This window comes from Tachypleus tridentatus, unplaced genomic scaffold (genome assembly GCF_004210375.1).
Source record: "Tachypleus tridentatus isolate NWPU-2018 unplaced genomic scaffold, ASM421037v1 Hic_cluster_2, whole genome shotgun sequence".
Lineage (NCBI taxonomy): Eukaryota > Metazoa > Arthropoda > Merostomata > Xiphosura > Limulidae > Tachypleus > Tachypleus tridentatus.
This window is the reverse complement of record NW_027467782.1, coordinates 46,898,009-46,921,577: the sequence shown is the minus strand read 5'-3', so window position 1 is coordinate 46,921,577 and position 23,569 is coordinate 46,898,009. Positions and strand designations below refer to the sequence as shown.

General features: G+C 36.5%; 1 protein-coding gene across 1 annotated transcript in view; it reads right to left on the bottom strand.

Annotated features, from left to right (window-relative positions):
• The window catches only part of LOC143242300 (uncharacterized), a 115,384-nt gene extending 105,104 nt beyond the window's left edge, over positions 1 to 10,280 (bottom strand). The window contains exons 1-4 of the mRNA XM_076485661.1: positions 10,252 to 10,280; positions 5,787 to 5,863; positions 2,121 to 2,236; positions 926 to 1,206 (exon numbers count right to left, since the gene is read on the bottom strand). Of these exons, the coding sequence (XP_076341776.1) occupies positions 926 to 1,206; positions 2,121 to 2,236; positions 5,787 to 5,789 (400 nt within the window). The 5' untranslated portion in view covers positions 5,790 to 5,863; positions 10,252 to 10,280. The remainder of the gene's footprint in view (positions 1 to 925; positions 1,207 to 2,120; positions 2,237 to 5,786; positions 5,864 to 10,251) is intronic.
• Positions 10,281 to 23,569: the final 13,289 nt, after the last annotated feature.

The following is a 23,569-nucleotide window of genomic DNA, read 5'->3' as shown; positions in this document are numbered from 1 at the left end:
TCAGGACTATTTTAAGAGTTGTGTATCAGGACTATTTTAAGAGTTGTGTGTCAGGACTATTTTAAAAGTAGAGTATCAGGACTATTTTAAAAGTTGTGTATCAGGACTATTTTAAAAGTTGTGTATCAGGACTATTTTAAAAGTAGAGTATCAGGACTATTTTAAAAGTTGTGTATCAGGACTATTTTAAAAGTTGTGTATCAGGACTATTTTAAGAGTTGTTTATCAAGACTATTTTAAGAGTAGAGTATCAGGACTATTTTAAGAGTCGTGCATCAGGACTATTTTAAAAAAAAAACTTTCATAACTGGTTCTTCTGTTGTAATAAGAATCCACGAATATAAATGTCAGTGTCAAAAGCCGTCTACGTGCTCCAGGTTACATTATGCAACGTAATGAAGAAGACTATCCGCCTGGTGAAGCGACACAAGTCACGTGTACACATAGCAAAACCATTCAACCATCAGATATATTCAGCAGGTGGAAAATGAAACGAGTTTTTGTAGTATTTCATATGAATACAAATTGGTCAAATCACCCATGGATCTCTATGTGATTGAACTGTTGAAACAAGCGCTACAAACCGTCGTTCTCATATTTTAGATGGATTTTAGAAAGCATGCAGAAACTATGTCTACTTGTAACATGACAACCTTTTGACAGAACCTTTTGCAAAGTAAACTATAATGCAAAGCTATTATCAGGATGCACGGCCGTCAGGTAGAGCATCACCGGTATGGACTGTAACATCATGGTGAGATTTTGAAATCGTTTTATTATAATGTACTAAATCTCTAATCTGCTGGTCTGTAGACCTGTATTGACCAAATGACCAGAATCTAAAGTGTGCTAAAATAATAATGGCTTCCTTCCTACACCCAAACTGTTACCTTTGTAATGATTGACATACGTACCGATTACTTACCATAAGATGTGGTTCCCCAGCCTAACACAGTTCCAATCTGTCCGACCAAGTCGATAGGACGAAACTCGTCTGGGCTTGGTAAACAAATAGGATCTATGAACGTATTAAATTGAACTTGTTCCTCTAATTTGATGAGACCAATGTCGTTATAAAATCCGTTTCTAACGAACTGTGGGTGTTGAACTGAACTCTGAACTCGATATTCACGTGGAGCACCAAAGTCTTGATCAGAATACAGATGGTGATCTCCGAGTCGTACCCTCATCTGACTCGGGCTGTACCTAGAGTTTAACACAGAAATTAGTCTGTTTTCCTAGCCAACTGAGTCAACCATCAATGTAACAATCGATAGAAATTTTAAAAAACAGAGAAAACATAATAATGAAATGGAAGTTAGTAAAAATTTAAGTTTATAGAAGGATTTTAACCTGAAAATTTGTCTGTGTGGTTCGAAGTAAGTACAAAGCTACACAATAAGCTACCTGTACTCTGCTTACCACGGGTATCGAAACCCAGTTTCTTGCGGTCTGAGTCCACAGATATATTGCTGTACCTCTGGGGTAAGGGGCTGAGAGCCTGAATGTATAATGTACTGTGGTCATATATATCTATACATAGTGACCTTAAGAGTTCTACTTTGTCCACTTAGATTAGTTTGAACTGTTGAAAGCGATTGCGTTTTATTTTAATGTTTTATTATTTATTTTTATCTGTTGTGAAATGTCACGTTAATGCATTCTTTTATTTAACTTGTTGACTGCCAAGTATTTCAGCTGCTCCAATACAATTCTAATGCTTCTTCATTTTGTAACTTTTTTCGTGACGCCATTTTGGCGTCAATTTGTAAGTAGGTCAAATGCATGATGCTGACATCTAGCGTTGAAGTTAGGTATTATTGAGAACGAATTAACTCGCCCGTGGCACTGTGTTACCGATCGGCTTGGACGAGTTATGTCGTCTTCGGCACTGAACAGGTTAATGAATTAGTACAAAAATTACTATTTCTTCATCATTTTCTATTTAAACATATTTACAAATGAGGTGAAATATATAATACTATTATATTTATATGCTAATATAGTAATATCATGAACAGTGTGCAATATTACTTCACTCTCACGGTTTTGGTTTATGAAGTAAGTATATATAGATCTTGAAGATTAGGCTTCACAGTCTAATATCACGTAGGCCTTACTTGAAACCATTAGGATGCGACAAACAGTGAGCTGCTGTCACGATAACATTGTCGCTGACCAGAGCGCCTCCACACCAAAATTGTTTTCCCCGTCTCGTCTGCAAAAATATTGCCGCCTGTAGAAAAAACGAAACCTATTAAACTATACAGTTACGTTGACCCGCAAGCAAGAACTCATAACACCTTCAATAGTATTTTATAGTTTCCATAATATTTATCGTCTAATTTTTTATGAATATTAATTATTATATGTTTTCTTCGTAACTTCTTACATTTGTTATCACCATAAATATTTATATTTATTTTGAATTTCAGCTGATAACGTCAGTATCTCCAAATTTAAATAAAGTACCTGCAATTACTACCCCTCTCAAATATATTAAAAGGGTTCATTATACTAAGATAATAGTTTCAGTTTGTTTTTTAGAATTTTGCGCAAAGCTATCTGCGCTAGCAGATATAATTTAGCAGTGTAAGACTAAAAGAAAAGTAGCTAGTCATAACCACACACAGCCAACTCTTGGTTTACAACAAATAAGACAGGTGGTTAAGGCCATCGATTCGTAATCCGAGGGTCGCAGGTTCGAATCCCCGTCACACGGAACATGCTCGTCCTTTCATCGGTGGGGACGTAAAATGTAACGGCCAATCCCACTATTCGTTGTTATATATCTTTTTTAATTTCTCGCAAAGCTACACGAAGGCTATCTGCGCTAACCGTCCCTAATTTACCAGTGTAAGTGTAGAGGGAAGGCAGACAGTCACACCACCCTCCCTCAACTCTTAGGCTACTCTTTCACCAACGAATAGTGGGATTGACCGTCAATTTAAACCGCCCCCTCGGCTGAAAGGGTGAGCATGTTTGGTGCGAACGAAGCTCAATCCTGCAACCCTAAGATAATAAAGAAGAGATACTAAGTGAGGTATTGAAATACTACCTGAGATACCAGTTGAGATTTGTGTAACCAGTTGAACACGTATAATAAAGAAGAGAAACCAAGTGAGGTATTAAAATACCACCTGAGATACCAGTTGTGGTTTTTGTAACCAGTTGAACACGTATAATAAAGAAGAGATACCAAGTGAGGTATTGAAATACTACCTGAGATACCAGTTGAGATTTTTGTAACCAGTTGAACACGTATAATAAAGAAGAGATACCAAGTGAGGTATTGAAATACTACCTGAGATACCAGTTGAGATTTTTGTAACCAGTTGAACACGTATAATAAAGAAGAGAAACCAAGTGAGGTATTGAAATACTACCTGAGATACCAGTTGAGATTTTTGTAACCAGTTGAACACGTATAATAAAGAAGAGAAACCAAGTGAGGTATTGAAATACCACCTGAGATACCAGTTGTGATTTTTGTAACCAGTTGAACACATATAATAAAGAAGAGATACCAAGTGAGGTATTGAAATACTACCTGAGATACCAGTTGAGATTTTTGTAACAAGTTGAACACGTATAATAAAGAATAGATACCAAGTGAGGTATTGAAATACTACCTGAGATACCAGTTGAGATTTTTGTAACCAGTTGAACACGTATAATAAAGAAGAGAAACCAAGTGAGGTATTGAAATACTACCTGAGATACCAGTTGAGATTTTTGTAACCAGTTGAACACGTATAATAAAGAAGAGAAACCAAGTGAGGTATTGAAATACCACCTGAGATATCAGTTGTGATTTTTGTAACCTGTTGAACACGTATAATAAAGAAGAGATACCAAGTGAGGTATTGAAATACTACCTGAGATTCCAGTTGAGATTTTTGTAACCAGTTGAACACGTATAATAAAGAAGAGAAACCAAGTGAGGTATTGAAATACTACCTGAGATACCAGTTGAGATTTTTGTAACCAGTTGAACACGTATAATAAAGAAGAGAAACCAAGTGAGGTATTGAAATACTGCCTGAGATACCAGTTGAGATTTTTGTAACCAGTTGAACACGTATAATAAAGAAGAGATACTAAGTGAGGTATTGAAATACTTCCTGAGATACCAGTTGTGATTTTTGTAACCAGTTGAACACGTATAATAAAGAAGAGAAACCAAGTGAGGTATTGAAATACCACCTGAGATACCAGTTGAGATTTTTGTAACCAGTTGAACACATATAATAAAGAAGAGAAACCAAGTGAGGTATTGAAATACTACCTGAGATACCAGTTGAGATTTTTGTAACCAGTTGAACACGTATAATAAAGAAGAGATACTAAGTGAGGTATTGAAATACTGCCTGAGATACCAGTTGAGATTTTTGTAACCAGTTGAACACGTATAATAAAGAAGAGATACTAAGTGAGGTATTGAAATACTTCCTGAGATACCAGTTGTGATTTTTGTAACCAGTTGAACACGTATAATAAAGAAGAGATACTAACTGTGTTATTGAAATACTACCTGAGATACCAGTTGAGATTTTTGTAACCAGTTGAACACGTATAATAAAGAAGAGATACTAAGTGAGGTATTGAAATACTGCCTGAGATACCAGTTGAGATTTTTGTAACCAGTTGAACACGTATAATAAAGAAGAGATACTAACTGTGTTATTGAAATACTACCTGAGATACCAGTTGAGATTTTTGTAACCAGTTGAACACGTATAATAAAGAAGAGATACTAAGTGAGGTATTGAAATACTACCTGAGATACCAGTTGATATTTTTGTAATCAATTGAACACGTATAATAAAGAAGAGATACTAAGTGAGGTATTGAAATACTACCTGAGATATCAGTTGAGATTTTTGTAACCAGTTGAACACGTAAAATAAAGAAGAGAAACCAAGTGAGGTATTGAAATACTACCTGAGATACCAGTTGAGATTTTTGTAACCAGTTGAACACATATAATAAAGAAGAGAAACCAAGTGAGGTATTGAAATACTACCTGAGATACCAGTTGAGATTTTTGTAACCAGTTGAACACGTATAATAAAGAAGAGAAACCAAGTGAGGTATTGAAATACTACCTGAGATACCAGTTGAGATTTGTGTAACCAGTTGAACACGTATAATAAAGAAGAGATACTAAGTGAGGTATTGAAATACTGCCTGAGATACCAGTTGAGATTTTTGTAACCAGTTGAACACGTATAATAAAGAAGAGAAACCAAGTGAGGTATTGAAATACTGCCTGAGATACCAGTTGCGATTTTTGTAACCAGTTGAACACGTATAATTTTTGACAATTTAATCAATCTGACAAATGGTTAAGATTAACTTAAATAAACAGCGAGTCAAAATACTGTTAATTTATGGTTAGAATAATAAATATATACTTAACTAAAGCAAGGGGGGTAGCTAGTACTACAAAGTGGGTTTCTTCCCCGAAAAATGTGGAACTTTTTGTTCTGCAGTCAAAAAATGATAAATTAAGTGATCCACAGAACATTTCTTTAATCGGAAAAAATGGACCTTTTGGATTTTTTAGAATATTGGAGTAGTAGTTCAACACCCCTTCACCTGTCCATGATCCTGTGTTCAACTCAAATAAAAAACTTAAACATTACAAGACCAAGGTGCTTGTATGTTACTATTTCTATATCATCTAAAATAACTTGCCCAATTCCTGCAGGTTTATTTTGGTATATTAAACATCAATATTTGATGAGTTACATAGTTAAAGAATGCATTTGTAAAGTTCATACCATCCATGGCCACTGCCCCGGATTTGCTTCGTAGCCTCCAACAATTCGAGAATTTCGACTTTCCAAGCCACACACTGCTGTGAACAGAAAGTATTTTGTATTTTAGTATGCGAAACTATGGTGTCTAAAGAATTAATACGCTATGAACGTTTAAGTTTTGTTAGACACAAATCAACTCTGATCGGGTATCGAAATTCGAATTTTAGCGGCGTAAGCCCCCAGACTTTCCGCTGAGCCACTGGGATGTCTGGATTATAGAGCTAGCGATTTGGTGTCATTATTAGACGGTGTTAGTTGGTCGTCGTAGTAATAAGTTTAACCCTTAAATGGCGGACATGTTTTTATATCGCTCGCTGTTGGTAGAGTTACTTGAACGTTTTGTTTGATACAACATTGTGTGTGAAGAAGTCATGAAACCTGTAAGGTAAAATCTCTCTACAGAGAATCCCAACAGCACGGACTAGGGTTAATTGTAATATTTAAAATGTTTGTTTTAGCCATATGTTTGTAATTAGGTATCACGTTACCGATGAAATTATGGATCCAAACCCACTTTAGTAAATAAAAATATTTTTAATAAACTTAAACATCTAGTTGCAATCCATATTAAATCCATTAGTAATTTTACGGTTAAAGTCAATAAATGTTTGCGATCATAACATTATACTACTGAGCGCCACCTTGTGTTTGGTTGTTATATTTTTATTTATTTTTTTGAGGTAGAGAAAAGCTATTTTGTCATGTAAATAATGTGAATGTAACTGATACTTGTTTATAAACAAGACTGATAGAAAATAAAACATGTAAGTATTGCCCTCTGGTGAGGTCAAAGGTACCTTCAACTGTGTCTCTGACGTTTAAGAAAGTGATTACAATAATAAATATAGGGGGTTTCACACTCGCACGCTTAAATGTAACTTAGTGAAAACGTCATCTTTTAAACAAATATATTCACTAAACCTACTCAGAACCACAGAACCTAGTATCAAGACTTCCCACCAACTACAAACATGTATGAATTAACATTTCTTGTTGTTAGAATCAACAGAGCTCCCCTGGTGGCTCAGCTTGATATTTTGTTTCTTAATCATAAAGATATGTAATGGCCTAAGTGTTCTATACCTATCACATGTATCGAAACCCTGTGGGCAGCTCAGCTAGAAGGCTCATAACTATAAAAATGGTATTCGATGTCAGAGATGGGTACAGCTCAGTAAGCCTACTCTGGAATTACCAAGAATGATAGGTTTTATATTAGTAGCTACAAATGCGTAAATGTTTGTTGAAGTCAATTGTAAGACTGTTTTAAGTTTGTAATGAGGTAATTACCTAAACTACACAGAAAATCATAGAAATATATCTTTCACATTAACAAACATTGAAGGCAAAATATTATGTGTTCATACGTCACATTTTCTAAACAAATGTTTACAATAACAATAACCTCACTTTGATTAGATCCCTCAAGGACATTTATGGTGTCATATTAACAATAGCCTTACTTTGATTAGATCCCTCAAGGACATTTATGGTATCATATTAACAATAGCCTTACTTTGATTAGATTTCTTAAGGCAGTGGTGCACAAAGTCCGGCCCGCGATGTCCAACGAGAAAGTCAATCATAAAGAGTTCGCGCCTGCGCGAAGATTAAGCGCTATAGAAGAATATGCATTAGATTAGATACTAAATGGTTCCGTATTTGTGTCGAGCAATACAGAAAATTTAATAAACAAATCTCTTTAATGCATAGGTATTTAATCATTGGTGCAATGACGTAATATTTCCGTAATTACGAAATCTCACGCGTTCCAATTGTTCTTCGAGATTTACTTATGAGCCGAATTTTTATATTATTTCGTAACAAAAATGGCAGCTAATCGTAAAAGTAAAGTTGACGACGAAAACCGACAGTTTCATGATGATTGGACTGCGCGATACTGTTTTGTTCAACAACAGAAGAACGTGATTTATCTGCTGTGTCATTCGACAGTCGTCCAATATAAAGTGTCGTTGTGAGTCGAAGCATAAAGATTTACACAACGTTGTCGGTGATAAACGAACAGCTCGAATTGAATCTCTGCGGCGGTTGCTGAATCACCAGCAGAACGTTTTCTCAAAGCAGTCAGCAGATTTCGGTGCAGCTTGTGAGGCCAGTTACGATATTTCATTGATGATAGCGAAATCTGGCCGACCGTTCACTGATGGTGATTTTGTCAAGCAATGTATGATTACTGCATCGGAAAAGTTGTATCCGAAAGCAGTTCGCAAGCTACAGACGGTGGCTTTGAATCGTATGACAGTTCAACGAAGAATTTCACACCTCTCAGCAGACGTGACAAGGCAGCTTACAAATAAAGCAGCCAACTTTGTCTACTTCTCTTTGACAGCAGACGAGTCGACTAACATCAGTTCAACATCACAGCTACTAGTTTTTGTTCGTGGTGTGTCGTCATCGTTTGATATCACAGAGGAACTAATCGGCATGGGTTCCATGAAGGGTCAGACAACTGGGTCTGCTCTATTCGAGGAGACAATACGACTGTGTAATTGTGTTTCATTAGATTTCACGAAACTGGTAAGTGTGACAACTGATGGAGCACCAGCCATGACCGGAGAAAGTAGTGGGCTGGTAGCACTGTTGATGAACCATCGAGGAAAGCAGGACAGACAGTTGGTGAAATTGCACTGTAATATTCACCAACAGAACCTGTGCAGTAAAGAACTTGGTTTTTAGGAACTGATGGCATCAGTGACGAAAACCATTAATTTCATCAAATCACGAGGGCTCAATCACCGTCAGTTTCGAAGTCTTATTGAAGAAATTGATTCAGACTATGGTGACCTTGTGTATCACTGTAAAATACGCTGGCTGAGTCGATGGAAGATGTTCAGAAGATTTTGGGAGTTGATTGATGAGGTGATAGAATTCCTCAGAAGCAAGAACAAAGACAGAAGTGATTTCCATGACTGATCCAATTTGATTTGACCTTTGTGGTCGACATGACACAACACTTGAATGATCTTAATTTGAAGTTGCAAGGTCAAAAACAGCTTGTCTGTCAGCTTGCAAATCACGTCTCAGCTTTCAGGACAAAGTTGCAGTTGTTCCGGCAGCATCAGGCAGCTTCGTGCACTTTCCCACTTTTCAGTCACAGCTGCAGAAGAATCAGGACATTGACACAAGTTTATGTTGGGAAGCTAGATACTTTGATTCAGTCCTTCAAGTCACGGTTTCATGACTTTAATCAATGCAGATTGTTGATGAAACGTTTTGCTGATCTGTTCAGTGTGTCAGTGGATGACTTGTCAGCAGAATATCAGCTCGAACTTACTGATCTCCAGGCATCTGACTACGTGCTATTTACCGAGAAAACAGTTTCCTTGACTTCTACAAAACGTTGCCTGATACATTTGCTAATCTGAAAGAGAACACACTTGTCCACACCAGCATGTTTGACAGCACGTACTGCTGCGAACAGGCTTTCTCGCATATGAAACTGAACAAAAACAACACTCGCAATCAGCTGACTAATGATCATCTGGAAGCAGTCTTGCGTCTTTCAACGTCAAGCATCAAGCCGGACATTTCTAAGCTTGTAGATGACATGCAGAACCATCCATCGCACTGACTTTGTGACAGTTGACGTATCATAACATTTCTTAGACAATTTTCTCGCATTGACTAGATCTCTCTAGGTCATTTATGGTATTATAATAACAACTGCCTACTTTGACTAGATTCCTCAAGGACATTTGTGGTATTATAGTAACAATTTTCTCACGTTGACTAGATCCCTTAAGGAAATTTGTGGTATTATAATAACAATTGTCTCACTTTGACTAGATCCCTTAAGGACATTTGTGGTATTAAAATAACAATTTTCTCACGTTGACTAGATCCCTTAAGGACATTTATGGTATTAAAATAACAATTTTCTCACGTTGACTAGATTCCTTAAGGACATTTATGGTATTGTAATAACAATTGCCTACTTTGACTAGATCTCTTGAAGACATTTGTGGTATTATAGTAACAATTGCCTACTTTGACTAGATCCCTTAAGGTCTTTTGTGGTATTATAATAATTTTCTCACGTTGACTTGATCTCTCAAGGTCATTTATGGTATTATAATAACAATTGCCTCACTTTGACTAGATTCCTTGAAGACATTTGTGGTATTATAGTAACAATTGCCTACTTTGACTAGAACTCTTAAGGACATTTGTGGTATTATAGTAACAATTTTCTCACGTTGACTAGATCCCTTAAGCACATTTGTGGTATTATAGTAACAATTGCCTCACTTTGACTAGATCTCTTAAGGACATTTGTGATATTATAGTAACAATTGCCTACTTTGACTAGATCTCTTAAGGACATTTGTGGTATTATAGTAACAATTGCCTCACTTTGACTAGAACTCTTAAGGACATTTGTGGTATAATAATAACAATTGCCTACTTTGACTAGATCCCTCAAGAACGGGTTTCACTGGATTCGAAGGTTGTAATGTCAAGAAGAAGGGAGTTTTTTCTGTTGTGATTATGAAAGGCTTTCTTGTTGTTTTGGTTGTTGTGGGTCTCGGTGTCGTTGTGGTTGTTGTCGACGGTTTGACAGTTGTTGTTGACGTAATCGATACGGTTGACGAGACACTTGGTCGAGGTCTATCATTGTTGATGGAGGATACTTGCTGTAATAATAAAATATTTTGTAATTAACAATACCAATCAGCACGAGCGTACAACAAATCTCATGGTAAATAAACAGCTTTGTTCAGAGTTGATCTACAATAATCCGTTACTAAACATTGGAATATATACATATTTTATCACTTTCTGGATAACTTATTGCTATAAAATGGTCTTTCAGGAAATGTAAACATCCATCGCCCATAGGTGGCTGGCTCGAATACCCTAGTGTTTGGTATGGTAACTAGAAATTGTCCGGCAGTGTGCAAGGCTATTTTGTTTTACGATTCTTGACCGAGAAAGGGAATAAACAAATAAATAAAAAATACCCTGAAATACGACGTACTTTTATTTTTTAATACAATTTTTGGTTGCATCGCCCAGAGTTGGTTGTCTCGATTAGTTTCATTTTCATAAGGTAACTGGAAACTGTCTGTCGGTGCGTACGGATGACTCTGTTTATGATTTTTTTATTCAAAATGGGGAATGAAAACCTCATGAAATAGGACACATTTCCAGATGTTTATAGACTGCCTCCCCCCACAAGTGCAGCGGCACGTCTCCGGATTTACAACGCTGAAATCAGAGGTTCAATTCCCCTCGGTAGGCTCAGCAGATAGCCTTTGCTATAAGAAGACACATACACAGGTTTATAGACTTTTAATTTGAAGATAAAATTTGTTAATTGGTTAAATTAATCAATTATTATATTCTACAAAGTAAGACATGTTATTGTTATCTAATGAGGTCATTACGAATTTAATTACAAAAGATTGAATGGAGAGAAGACGATATCTGACGTCGTCCGTCATACTGTTTCCTCAATGTTTACCCTCAGCTAATATATGTGTATTTTCATTCTTTCATTAATACATTACACATATGATAATTTATGTGAATAATTTATCGATTCAGGTAATAGATTTCAAGCTTGACGTTTGGTTTCTTATTGCAAAGCCACATCAGGCTATCTGCAGAGTCCACCGAAGATAATCGAACCCGTGATTTTAGCCTTGTAAATCCGTAGACTTACCACTGGATCAGCAGGGCACAGATTTCCACTACAAAAAATAATTATAAAATCAGGTTTGTTTTGTTTTGTTAATATAATAAATATAAATAATTAGTTACTGGTGTTTCTTTTCAAGATACAATTTCCAAGCTTTCATAATTGAAATTTATTTCTTTAGATAAATTTTATTAAACTGTAAATAACTGAAAAACTGAAATTCAAAAACCAGAAATCTTATCTGTTTCTCTGGAAGGATAAGAACATCGAATTTACTTGACTTATAGGGCAACAAATTCCAGGTATGACGTAGAAACGGAAGCATATGGACTGTCGGAGTTTATTCAAGTCGAAGATTAGATAAGAACAGTTGGCTATGTTTCCACAGACACCTTTACGACCATCTGGTGTTAAACAGCTGTTGACATTCGAAATTCCTGACTGAAGGAAACTGCCAACGTCACCCAGGACAACTGAAAGTAATGACGTCACGTTAAGACTTGGCTTTAAAAACTGTAATAACTACTAGCTGTTGTTTTCAGTGACGGACTCTATGTATCTTTCTGTTTACATGACAACGTATTCAGGATAAAGGAAAAAAAAACTCTGAAACCATGCTTTAACTACATTGGAAAATAATTATTAAGTTCACGTGATCTCAAGGAAGAAATACGAAGCCACAAACCATGTTAATCGAACAGTTACTTTAGAACGGTATTGTAACCACTGAACCTAGAGTAACAACGTGATTGGTGTTAGTAAAATCAAATACTCACTGGTTGTTATATCTTTTGTATTGTATACAAACTAAATACAGTGTACAACATAAAGTATTAACCACTGACTACATATCGTGTACAACATAAAGTGTTAACTACTGACTAAATACAGTGTACAACATAAAGTATTAACCACTGACTAAATACAGTGTACAACATAAAGTATTAACCACTGACTAAATACAGTGTACACCATAAAGTATTAACCACTGACTAAATACAGTGTACAACATAAAGTATTAACCACTAACTAAATACAGTGTACAACATAAAGTATTAGCCACTAACTAAATACAGTGTACAACATAAAGTATTAACCACTAACTAAATACAGTGTACAACATAAGGTATTAACCACTGACTAAATACAGTGTACAACATAAAGTATTAACCACTGACTAAATACAGTGTACAACATAAAGTATTAACCACTAACTAAATACAGTGTACAACATAAGGTATTAACCACTGACTAAATACAGTGTACAACATAAAGTATTAACCACTGACTAAATACAGTGTACAACATAAAGTATTAACCACTGACTAAATACAGTGTACAACATAAAGTATCAACCACTGACTAAATACAGTGTACAACATAAAGTATAAACCACTAACTAAATAATTGTGCATGCGTAACACCAATATTTCTCGAACACTGCCGAATGAATTTGGACGAAAGCTAGTATACCTTTGAACTATGTCCCATCTTTGAAGTGGTCAGTTTTTGAAGGGTTAAGATAAAGGCCACGAAAATATAAAATATCCCCCTCCTGTTAACCACAGATTTCTCACACTTTGTTTTTCTCTATAATTCACCAAAACATGATCGGATTTTGACGAAACTTGATGTACGTATGTTGAGTATTATTCATCATTGTCCTTCCATAAAAGGCCTGGCATAGCCACGTGGTTAAGGCACTCGATTTGTAATCCGAGGATCACGGGTTCGAATCCCCGTCATATCAAACATGCTCGCCCTTTCAGCTGTTGGGGCGTTATAATGTGATGGTCAATGGTGAAAGAGTAGCCCAAGAGTTAACGGTGGGTGTTGATGACTAGCTGGTCTCCCTCTAGTCTTACACTGCTAAATTAGGGACGGCTAGCGCAGATAGCCGTCCTGTAGCTTTTCGCAAAATTCAAAACAAACCGTCCACTGGTAACGACGGACTTACTGACACGTTTTCCAATTTTTTGAGGGACAAGGGTATACGCTGTACTAAGCGCCATCTAGTTTTATATTATAATTTAATTCTAGTCACGTATATCTGGGAATGCCATACAAGGTTCTTTGTCTGAAGTTCACATATTTATTGACGTTGCAACAAACCAAACACAAACCAAAGATATTTTAACACCAGCTTATTCAGATCAGAAAACTAACAAAAAAGTGTTTCACATGATTGAAAGTAAACAAAAGTTAATAACTCGCTTTCACTGTTTAAAATTATTAGGTTTTGAAAATTATCTTTCTGACGAGGAACTAACTGTTTCGCTTCATTGTACAGAATCACGAAAACAGAAGCCAGAAAATAGTGTTATATATATATATAAATAATAACATAGTTGTTTGTAATGTACCATCGACTATGAAAGTATGTCTGTGGCGGTTACTAAAAAGACCTATTGTTTCACAACAAAAAGGGATGCTGTAACTGAATTTCGTTTAGATTTGAAATTAACTCGTGTAAGTCAGAAATTATATTCTAAGACTTGGGGGCGGAGTTATATTGTAAATCCATTTTAACCCGATGGATCTAAAACTGTTTAGCGTATCACGCTTTCTATGAAGTCGAGTCCCACTGTCTTCTTTCCTCTAGTTACACTTTGTGAGCCAAACATAAGATTCCAATAAACACTAAATTCATTCAAAATCGAAGTACGAGCCAGGTGGGTTAAGGCGTTCGACTCGTAATCTGAGGGTCCCGGGTTCGAATCCTAGTCGCACCAAACGTGCTGGCCCTTTCAGCCGTGGGGGCGTTATAAAGTTTCGGTCAATCCCACTATTCGTTATTAAAAGAGTAGCCCTTTAGTTGGCGGTGGGTGGTGATGACTAACTGTCTTCCCTCTAGTCTTGCACTGCTTAATTAGGGACGGCTAACGCAGATAGCCCTGGAGTAGCTTTGCACGAAATTAAAAACAAACAACTTCCACCCTCTTTGTAAGTCCTAAAATAATGCATTTTGATACAGAAAACAAGTGTTATTACAAGTACTTACGTTGTCTTTTCTTCAGGTGGCGCAAAGTGAGAGTTTTGCCAAAACAGCGAGGAGAACCAAAACCCAGAATCCACCAAACCTGGTTGGAGAAAACGAAAACCAAAACTGATGAGATGACTTGTATCTAAAAACTACGTTAACTTATGATATTGTTCATGTAATTTGTTGCAATAGTTCGAGTTGTTCTGTTAATTGGTAATTACATTAATATCTTTGAATATTCCAGTGGACGAAAAACTTGGGTAAAACGAAAAGTCGATATTGCAAAAATAATATTTAATGTCGTATTTATACAAATAATAAGATAGTGCACAAGGTGTTCTGAAACTCTGACTTTGTAAAGAAATGTTTTGCGCAATGATACACAACGTACTGTTTGTTCTGTGTCCACCAAGGGTATGGAAGCCAGGTTTTTAGCGATGTAAGACTTCAGACTTATTGCTGGGCCACAAACTGACAAAGGTAACATGAGTTGTGTTTTAAAATCCTCGTAAACTGAAACAAAACCCTTGAAGCTGTTTTTTTATCTACTTTTGTTTCTTTTTTTCCCTAGGGGGCAGCAGTAAGTGCACGGACTTGCCACGATGTAGTCCGGGCTTCTAGCCTCCGCAGTGGACACAGAAAATAATCCAAGATGGTTTTATTATAAGACCAACAAACAATCGCTTCTGAAACACCCTCTATATTAAAAGATCGAATCCTAGAGCATAGCTTGAGCGTGGGAACATAGATCATTTTAAGGAAAATAATCACAGAAAATAATCCAAGATGGTTTTATTATAAGACCAACAAACAATCGCTTCTGAAACACCCTCTAAATTAAAAGATCGAATCCTAGAGCATAGCTTGAGCATGGGAACATAGATCGTTTTGAGGTCAAGCAGGAATTTTTAAGTTATCCAATAACCTCAGGAGATTTGAAAAACGTAAATATGATTACCTCATCTTTCAATCGGGCATGTCGGTGGACAGACAAATACGGCCTTGTCCAGTTGATCATCTAACACTGACCATCTGCATACTTCTTACGTCGGCCATACACATCCAGAATTTATGACTTTTTGGCAATTCTAAACACAGTCTTGGATGCGCTAGTCAGCTCAGCTCAAGATGTAGGCCTACTTACAGGTGACAGAGTCAGTGCTCGTGCTAGTGACCCACATTTTCTTCGTCCTAGGGTGGTTGTCCGCCAATAGTAGCTACGCTCCACAGAGAACGGGATTAATAGTTTCTTCTTTCAACTTTCTAAACCTGTATAAGGTTTACCCCAACCCCCCGAAAGAAGCGGTCAGTGACAGTGCTTTTGTCTCATGAGAGGACTTCAGAAACCGTCATTGATGTATTTGTTAAATATATATAATTAAACTAAAATGTATATAAACATAAAATAGAAAACAATTACACATATATATATTTACTATAAATATTGCAATTTCTAATCTTTTATCAAACTAATTAAAGATTTGTTAACCTGTTTCATTTCTACCACAATGACAATCGTTCGTATTTTTCCACACAAAAAATCGACAATTTAACAAAGCTCACCAGGTGACGCGGAAGTCTGAATGATACAATATCCTGCGATTGGCTAAATGGCTTACGAAGTTCGCGCAAGCGCAGATTAGTATGTATGATTTTCGCTGTTACAGGTCGCATGCCACCCTGGAACAATGTTGCTTATACCACATGTTTTTGTGTTTGTTTTTTTTCAAACTCTAATTTAACATCTGAAAATATCTTCCAACCTAGTTACGTGCTTCGGCCATACTGAAGTGATCATTTTATTATCAGTGATGTGTACTGTTGCACTCGTTGGTCGCGCTGTTTAATTACACGACTTTATCATAGATGGAGCTTCTAAACTAATTGATTTTTTTTTAATTGCAGAACTTGGCGTCGTGTTTCAATGATAAACGCTTGACTCTCCATAAGAATGTTAGGCCTACGAACCGTGAAATCCAGATCCTTTATGTGTCCGAAACAATGGAAAATTGCACACTAGGCCTACATCGGCATAGAAATGTCTGTAGTTCAGAAACCATGTTCTGAATAAACAAAGCTTGTGTATGATTTCCTTTAGCGTACTTATCAATTTATTATATATAAAAAGAAAGGTATATAACAAAATAAAACCATGACGATCCATAATTCGAGTGACTGAAACACTGTGGAACCATTTCTAATCAACTGATGAAAAATATGTTGTGTTTTTTATGTTTGCCAGCTACAATTGGTTCCATTTTAAGAAAAACTGCCACTCACACAAGTAAATCACGTGGCTTACTGTGACGTCACAGCTCGTCTTAATTAATTTGAAACTGTCGGATTGTTAGAGCTTCTGAGTGATATTTTTATTTACTGCTTGTCAGAGGGTTAAAGATACAGTCACCTGAACGTGATACATAAAACATACGAAGTCTCTGGTGTTTCGAAACAGATCACACCAGTATATAAACATATTTATATATTTAATTGGCACTACCAATTCTATACTGTATGATTGAAACAAATAAACCCAAGAGCTGATTACTATAGCATACTCGGTCATCTATCTTATACTTTCTTTAATGGTGGGTTTTTTTTGTTAGTTTTGAATTAGGCCCAAAACTACAAGAAGGCTATCTGCGCTAGTCGTCCTTAATTTATCAGTGTAAGACTAGAGGTAGAGCAATTAGTTACCACCCCCCCAGCCAACTTTTGGTCTACTCTTTTCCAACAAATAGTGGGATTGATCGAACGTTATAACGCCCCCACGGCTAAGCATGTTTGGTGTGACGGGGATTCGAACCCGCGAATTACGAGTCGAGTGTCTTAACCACCTGGCCATGGCGGGTCTATAATGGCGGATGCTTGATTTGTGTCCCACTTTAGTCTACCTTAACCATCTGGCCATGCCAGGTCTACAATGGCAGATGCTTGATTTGTGTCCCACTTTAGTCTGCCTTAACCATCTGACCATGCCAGGTCTATAATGGCGGATGCTTGATTTGTGTCCCAGTTTAGTCTGCCTTAACCACCTGACCATGCCAGGTATATAATGGCGGATGCTTGATTTGTGTCCCAGTTTAGTCTGCCTTAACCATCTGGCCATGCCAGGTCTATAATGGCAGATGCTTGATTTTTGTCACACTTTAATCTGCCTTAACCACCTGGCCATGCCAGGTCTATAATGGCGGATGCTTGATTTGTGTCCCAGTTTAGTCTGCCTTAACCATCTGACCATGCCAGGTCTATAATGGCGGATGTTTGATTTGTATCCCACTTTAATCTGCCTTAACCGTCTGGCCATGCCAGGTCTATAATGGCGGATGCTTGATTTGTGTCCCAGTTTAGTCTGCCTTAACCGTCTGGCCATGCCAGGTCTATAATGGCGGATGCTTGATTTGTGTCCCAGTTTAGTCTGCCTTAACCATCTGACCATGCCAGGTCTATAATGGCGGATGCTTGATTTGTGTCCCACTTTAATCTGCCTTAACCATCTGGCCATGCCAGGTCTATAATGGCGGATGCTTGATTTGTGTCCCAGTTTAGTCTGCCTTAACCATCTGGCCATGCCAGGTCTATAATGGCGGATGTTTGATTTGTATCCCACTTTAGTCTGCCTTAACCACCTGACCATGCCAGGTCTATAATGGCAGATGCTTGATTTTTGTCACACTTTAATCTGCCTTAACCATCTGGCCATGCCAGGTCTATAATGGCGGATGCTTGATTTGTGTCCCACTTTAGTCTGCCTTAACCACCTGGCCATGCCAGGTCTATAATGGCGGATGCTTGATTTGTGTCCCACTTTAATCTGCCTTAACCATCTGGCCATGCCAGGTCTATAATGGCAGACGCTTGATTTTTGTCCCACTTTAGTCTGCCTTAACCATCTGGCCATGCCAGGTCTATAATGGCGGATGCTTGATTTGTGTCCCAGTTTAGTCGTACTCACGTTCTTACAATTTAGTTTCAAGTGCTGTTAGCGGGATAATTCCACGTAATATTACGTGATTTAATGCTAATGTCAGAACAAAAGAGGAAGAATCCATATATTCATTGATGGTGTTTTCTTTATTTTGTGCATCATACATCATGTACATAGAAACATGTTTCATAGAGCAATATTAATGTTTCCTGGAACATAAATGTGTTTCATATAAACATGAGGATTTTTGACTTTCCTCAACATTCCACTAATTTATTTAAACGGGTTGCTTTATATTTTTACTTTAAATACATGAGTTATTTAACCTTCCTGATCACTGAAGTGATTTTAAAACTATGATGTTTCCGATTCTTCAAGAACCGATCGTGGTCTGATGGTTATTGAGCTAAGACTACGAATCTGACAATTCACGGTTTGCGACCCGTTGTTTCAAAAAATCTGCTCGCACTTGAAGGTTGCAGGTACTCCGTAAGAGTGTAGTTAAATCTCACTGTTACGTCGGAAATTAGTAACCATAGAGGGCGCTGTTAACTAGCTGCTTTCCGTTTAGCTTCTCATTGATAATTATGGAAAACTATACGTTGACAGTACTTGTTTATTGTTACTTAAATAATCCCCAAAGAGATTATAACTTGTTTCTATTCAAAATGCATAACACCACTGTATGAGGACCGATATATCTCAGAAAATAGAAAAATGGTCCACAGGTTGCTCAGAGATAATTTATTGTGTTTGTAGTTAAGCGCAAAGTTACACAGTGGGATATTTATGCTGTTTTTACCACGGGTTTCGAGACCCGGTTTTTAGCATTACGAATCCGCAGACTTACCGTTGTTCTACTGGAAGGTGCTCAGTGATGAGCTTGAAGACTTACTCTACTAAACTTTAGGTTCGATCCCTGATATCGACATAGCACATCTTTGTGTTTAACAACACGTAACGAGATACATAACTTACAAGAGATGTAAACTAATTGGATGCTTTGTTTACTGTACTTTTCAGGGTAAGCACTCAACCCTAACACCAAGCACATTCTTTACAAATCGCTTTTTAATTTTTACACGAAGGTTTTATATCCATATCGTTTTTTTAAAAAAATGACAATAAGTTAGAGCTGATATCAACTTATTTACAATAAGTTGTGGATACGTTTTCGTGATGTGAATCAAAAGTTGCAAATAAAACAATACATTCGATACACACTTTTAGAACAGTGATGCTGCCATCTATTGATTTGCAATTAAATTAATTTAAAAGTATTCTACATGAGAGAAATTTTCGGATTAGTCCACTTTTGACTTTTAAATATCACAACTTACAAAGACTTGATAAAGTTTTTAATTGCATATTTTTCATAAATTAGAAACTAGCGTGACTATGTAGTTATAGTTAATAAGAACCTTTGGTTCAGTTTTCACCTTAGTTCGGTAGATGAAACTTTCGAATCTCAGGAAGTGTGTATGTTTGTGTTTTCTTATAGCAACATTGCGCTATCTGCTGTGTCTGCCGTGGACAAACGAACTCATGAGATTTGCCGTTGTTTCACCAGGGGACTTTAAGAGATAACAGTTTTTGTGTTTTTTTTTTAGTTAAGCACAAAACTACACAAGGGAGCTATCTGTGCTGTGCCCACCACGGGTGTCGAAACCCGGATTTTAGCGTTGTAAATCCGCAGACATATCGCTGAGTCACAGCGGGAGATAACAGACAGTTCGATGAGTTGAGACATATCAGTAATTATCTCATTCCGATAACGAATTACTCTCGACAATAGGGCATAATACAGGGTGTTCGGAAAGCCACTGTGCAGTTTTGTAATCAGCATTCATTCAGCCTATTTCAAGCCAGCAACTGATAGCGGTGTTTAGAAACAAAATAAGAAGGATCCAAGCCTGTATTGATGCCAACAGGGGTCACTTTCATCACTGTTTATAATTGTCATTCATATTTACCTCCTGTATTCTATATTGAAACATGTCTGTTAATAAATATATAAGTGCACAGTGACTCTCCGAACACCCTAAAAACGTTAGGAAATTCTATTTTGAAATGTTTATATTTGTATCGTTTAATTATAATTCGTTATGTTTTGTATTATATTTAACACATATTATTTTTATTCGTGTATTATTATTGTTAATATATTTTGTATTTCACTGTTTTATTTCGTGCTCTTGTTTGGAATATCTCAATGTTTCTGAACATCATTTCTTCCACAAACAAGTCTCTTTGTAAGCCTTTCTTATTTAACAATTACAGTTTCCTCTCTGTCTTTTATTACTTCTCTTGAACTCCCGAGTGACACAGCAGTAAGTCTGTGGGTTTACAAAGATAGAAATTGGATTTCAATACCCGTGGTGGACAGAGCACAGATAGCCCATTATGTAGCTTAATTACAAACAAGCAAAGACTTCACCCGGATGGTCAGTGGAAGGTGTATTAACTTACAACATTAAAATCTGGGGTTCAATTTCTTGAATATCCTGGTGGTTAGGGAGATCACCGCGCAATCTGAGAGTCGTGGGTACGAATCACCGTCAGTAAACAGGCTTGCCCTTTCTGTCGTAGGGACGTTGGTAAGAGAGTGCCCTAAAACTTGGCGGTAGGTATTGTTTATTAGCTGCCTTATCTCTGGTCTATCATTGTTAAGTTAGGAACGTGTAAAATAAATAGGCCTCGTGCAGTTTGGAGAGAAACTCAAAGCAAACAAATCTGTCAAACTCGCGGTTGACAGATAAGATAGTGCACTATGTGGCCTTGCTTGTTTTTTGTTTGTTTGTTTAGAATTAAGCTCAAAGTTACACAATGGGCTATCTGTATTCTGCCAACCACGGGTATCGAAACCCGTTTTTTTGCACTGTGAGTCCACAGACATGCCGCTGTGCCACTGGAGGGCGTTTGGCTTTGCGATGAGAGAAATAAACAAACACTTTTTTTACGATAAGGAACTCATTGAATATGATAAAATACAGTTTGGAAACGGCTTGAAAGAAACGGCTTGTAAGACGTTTCGACAAGCTTATGTCTTCACCAGCTTTATTTCATGTCATTCAATACTGGGTCACAATTTTAGGTCACGTGTTTAAAAGCACGTGGTATAGACTACAGGAATAATAATCACAAGAAGAATAATCAACAGTGGCCATTTATTGTATGCCCATATCAAAGGTCAAGTTTCCGAAAACGCTTGGGTTAACGAGTTGATTCTGCGTTCTTGTTCATATCGTGCGCTTTCATAGTTTTCACCCACCGTCTCCCACACACACAAAACAAGAAACAATAACTGTACTTCCACTGTACAATAAACTAAAAATTGATTTACACAAACTAAAAAACGACAGCACAAACAAACAGAGGTCTTCACATAGTTGTCACGCTACTTTTATAATAATGGAACTATACGCGTGATAAACCATTTACACTGAGCTAATGTTCCGTAACTCAAAAAAGCCCTGAAAACAAGTGTGAGCGTAATTATTTTTGTGTGTCGCCATCTGTTAAACGTTTTTGTAGTTAGTGGAGTGAAAAGTTGCTACTAAAGGAGGTCTTCACACTACTTTCTTGGACGAGTTTGTGTGACTTTACGCTTGATTTTTACTGTTCCTTTGGAAAGTTACGCTTGCAGAAAAAGTGTTTATCAAAAGAGGGCGCACAAGTTTCCCAAGAGACATAGCGAACATTTTAGAAAGCTACGAAGTCTGAGATTAAAGCACCGTGTGTTAAGCCAATAAAAAGGACGGAACACAATAATCCATGATTATTTAAACAATTGGCGTTAATCAGAGATAATATTAAAAAGAAAGGTAATAGCGTAAAAGACAAAACAAAATTACATAAATAAAAAATAGGTGAGACATCTAGCGATAAACTAGTAAACCAATAATTACTCCAGAAATCAGAGCCTGAAAACATTTGTAGCAGACATTACCTAAGTGATGATAGAACCTTCTTGTAGCTTATCACTTATAATTAAGATAATTTATTATAACATAATTGTTACAATTTTTGGTAAACGTATTTACCCAAATTTGGCATTTTTTGTCACTTAAATAATTCAGTAAAAGCTTGTTTTTAACAAAAGTTTCTATGTTAATTCCAGTGAGAAGCTATCATTCTTATCGGTATATATACATATGCTGTTGTCGCGCAATTATTTTATTTATTTGTTAAAAACATTTGGCTTAAAAATGTTCCACATGTGATGTCACGTACCTCAGTGTGTCAGTGACTGTGAGATAATGTTTATCTATAATTAAAACAAAAACAAATTGACAGGTAACTAACATAACGCAGCCGTATTAAACACGTGTATTTAACACACTGTATTTATAAATCAACGAATTATCTGAGCTCAGTATCAAGACACATTTTTTTTATTTCTTTGACGTTGATGACAGTGGAGTAAATAAAAAATGAGGTAACAAAGACTTGTGTGTTTTTTCATGACAGCCCATTAATTAAATGAATTTAAGTAACCGAAAGTGGAATTATTTGTTAATAAATCGATAGCCTTAACGCTGCTGCCCTCTATGTTCTAAAATGTTAAGAGGAAAATAAATTTAAGTGACCGAAAGTGGAATTATTTGTTAATAAATCGATAGCCTTAACGCTGCTGCCCTCTATGTTCTAAAATGTTAAGAGGAAAATAAATTTAAGTGACCGAAAGTGGAATTATTGTTAATAAATCGATAGCCTTAACGCTGCTGCCCTATATGTTCTAAAATGTTAAGAGGAAAATGAATTTAAGTTACCGAAAGTGGAATTATTTGTTTCAAAGAATCTTCAAGGAAATACTTTTCTCAAACTAATCTAATATTCTGTAAATAATACTTAATATTTAAAGATGTCGTATCTGTCGGTCAACAAGTAACCGCTAAGAAGTAAAGTTTACCAGATTACGACAGACACGATGAGTAAAATATTACAAATATAGTTATGAAACTTTTACCACAAATTCTCCAATGTGACTCCAACTCAGAGCTGTGTTCAAGAAAACTTTTATATCCCTTCTGTGTTCTAAAAGTCGAAGCCCAAAAAGCTTTTCACTCAACAGATGGTAGAACATTACATATTCTCAACCTGGTAACGAGGGACATCTACATTTATAAAAAGTTTTATTCGTTACCCGGTCAAGCCGTCTCCAATCTTTT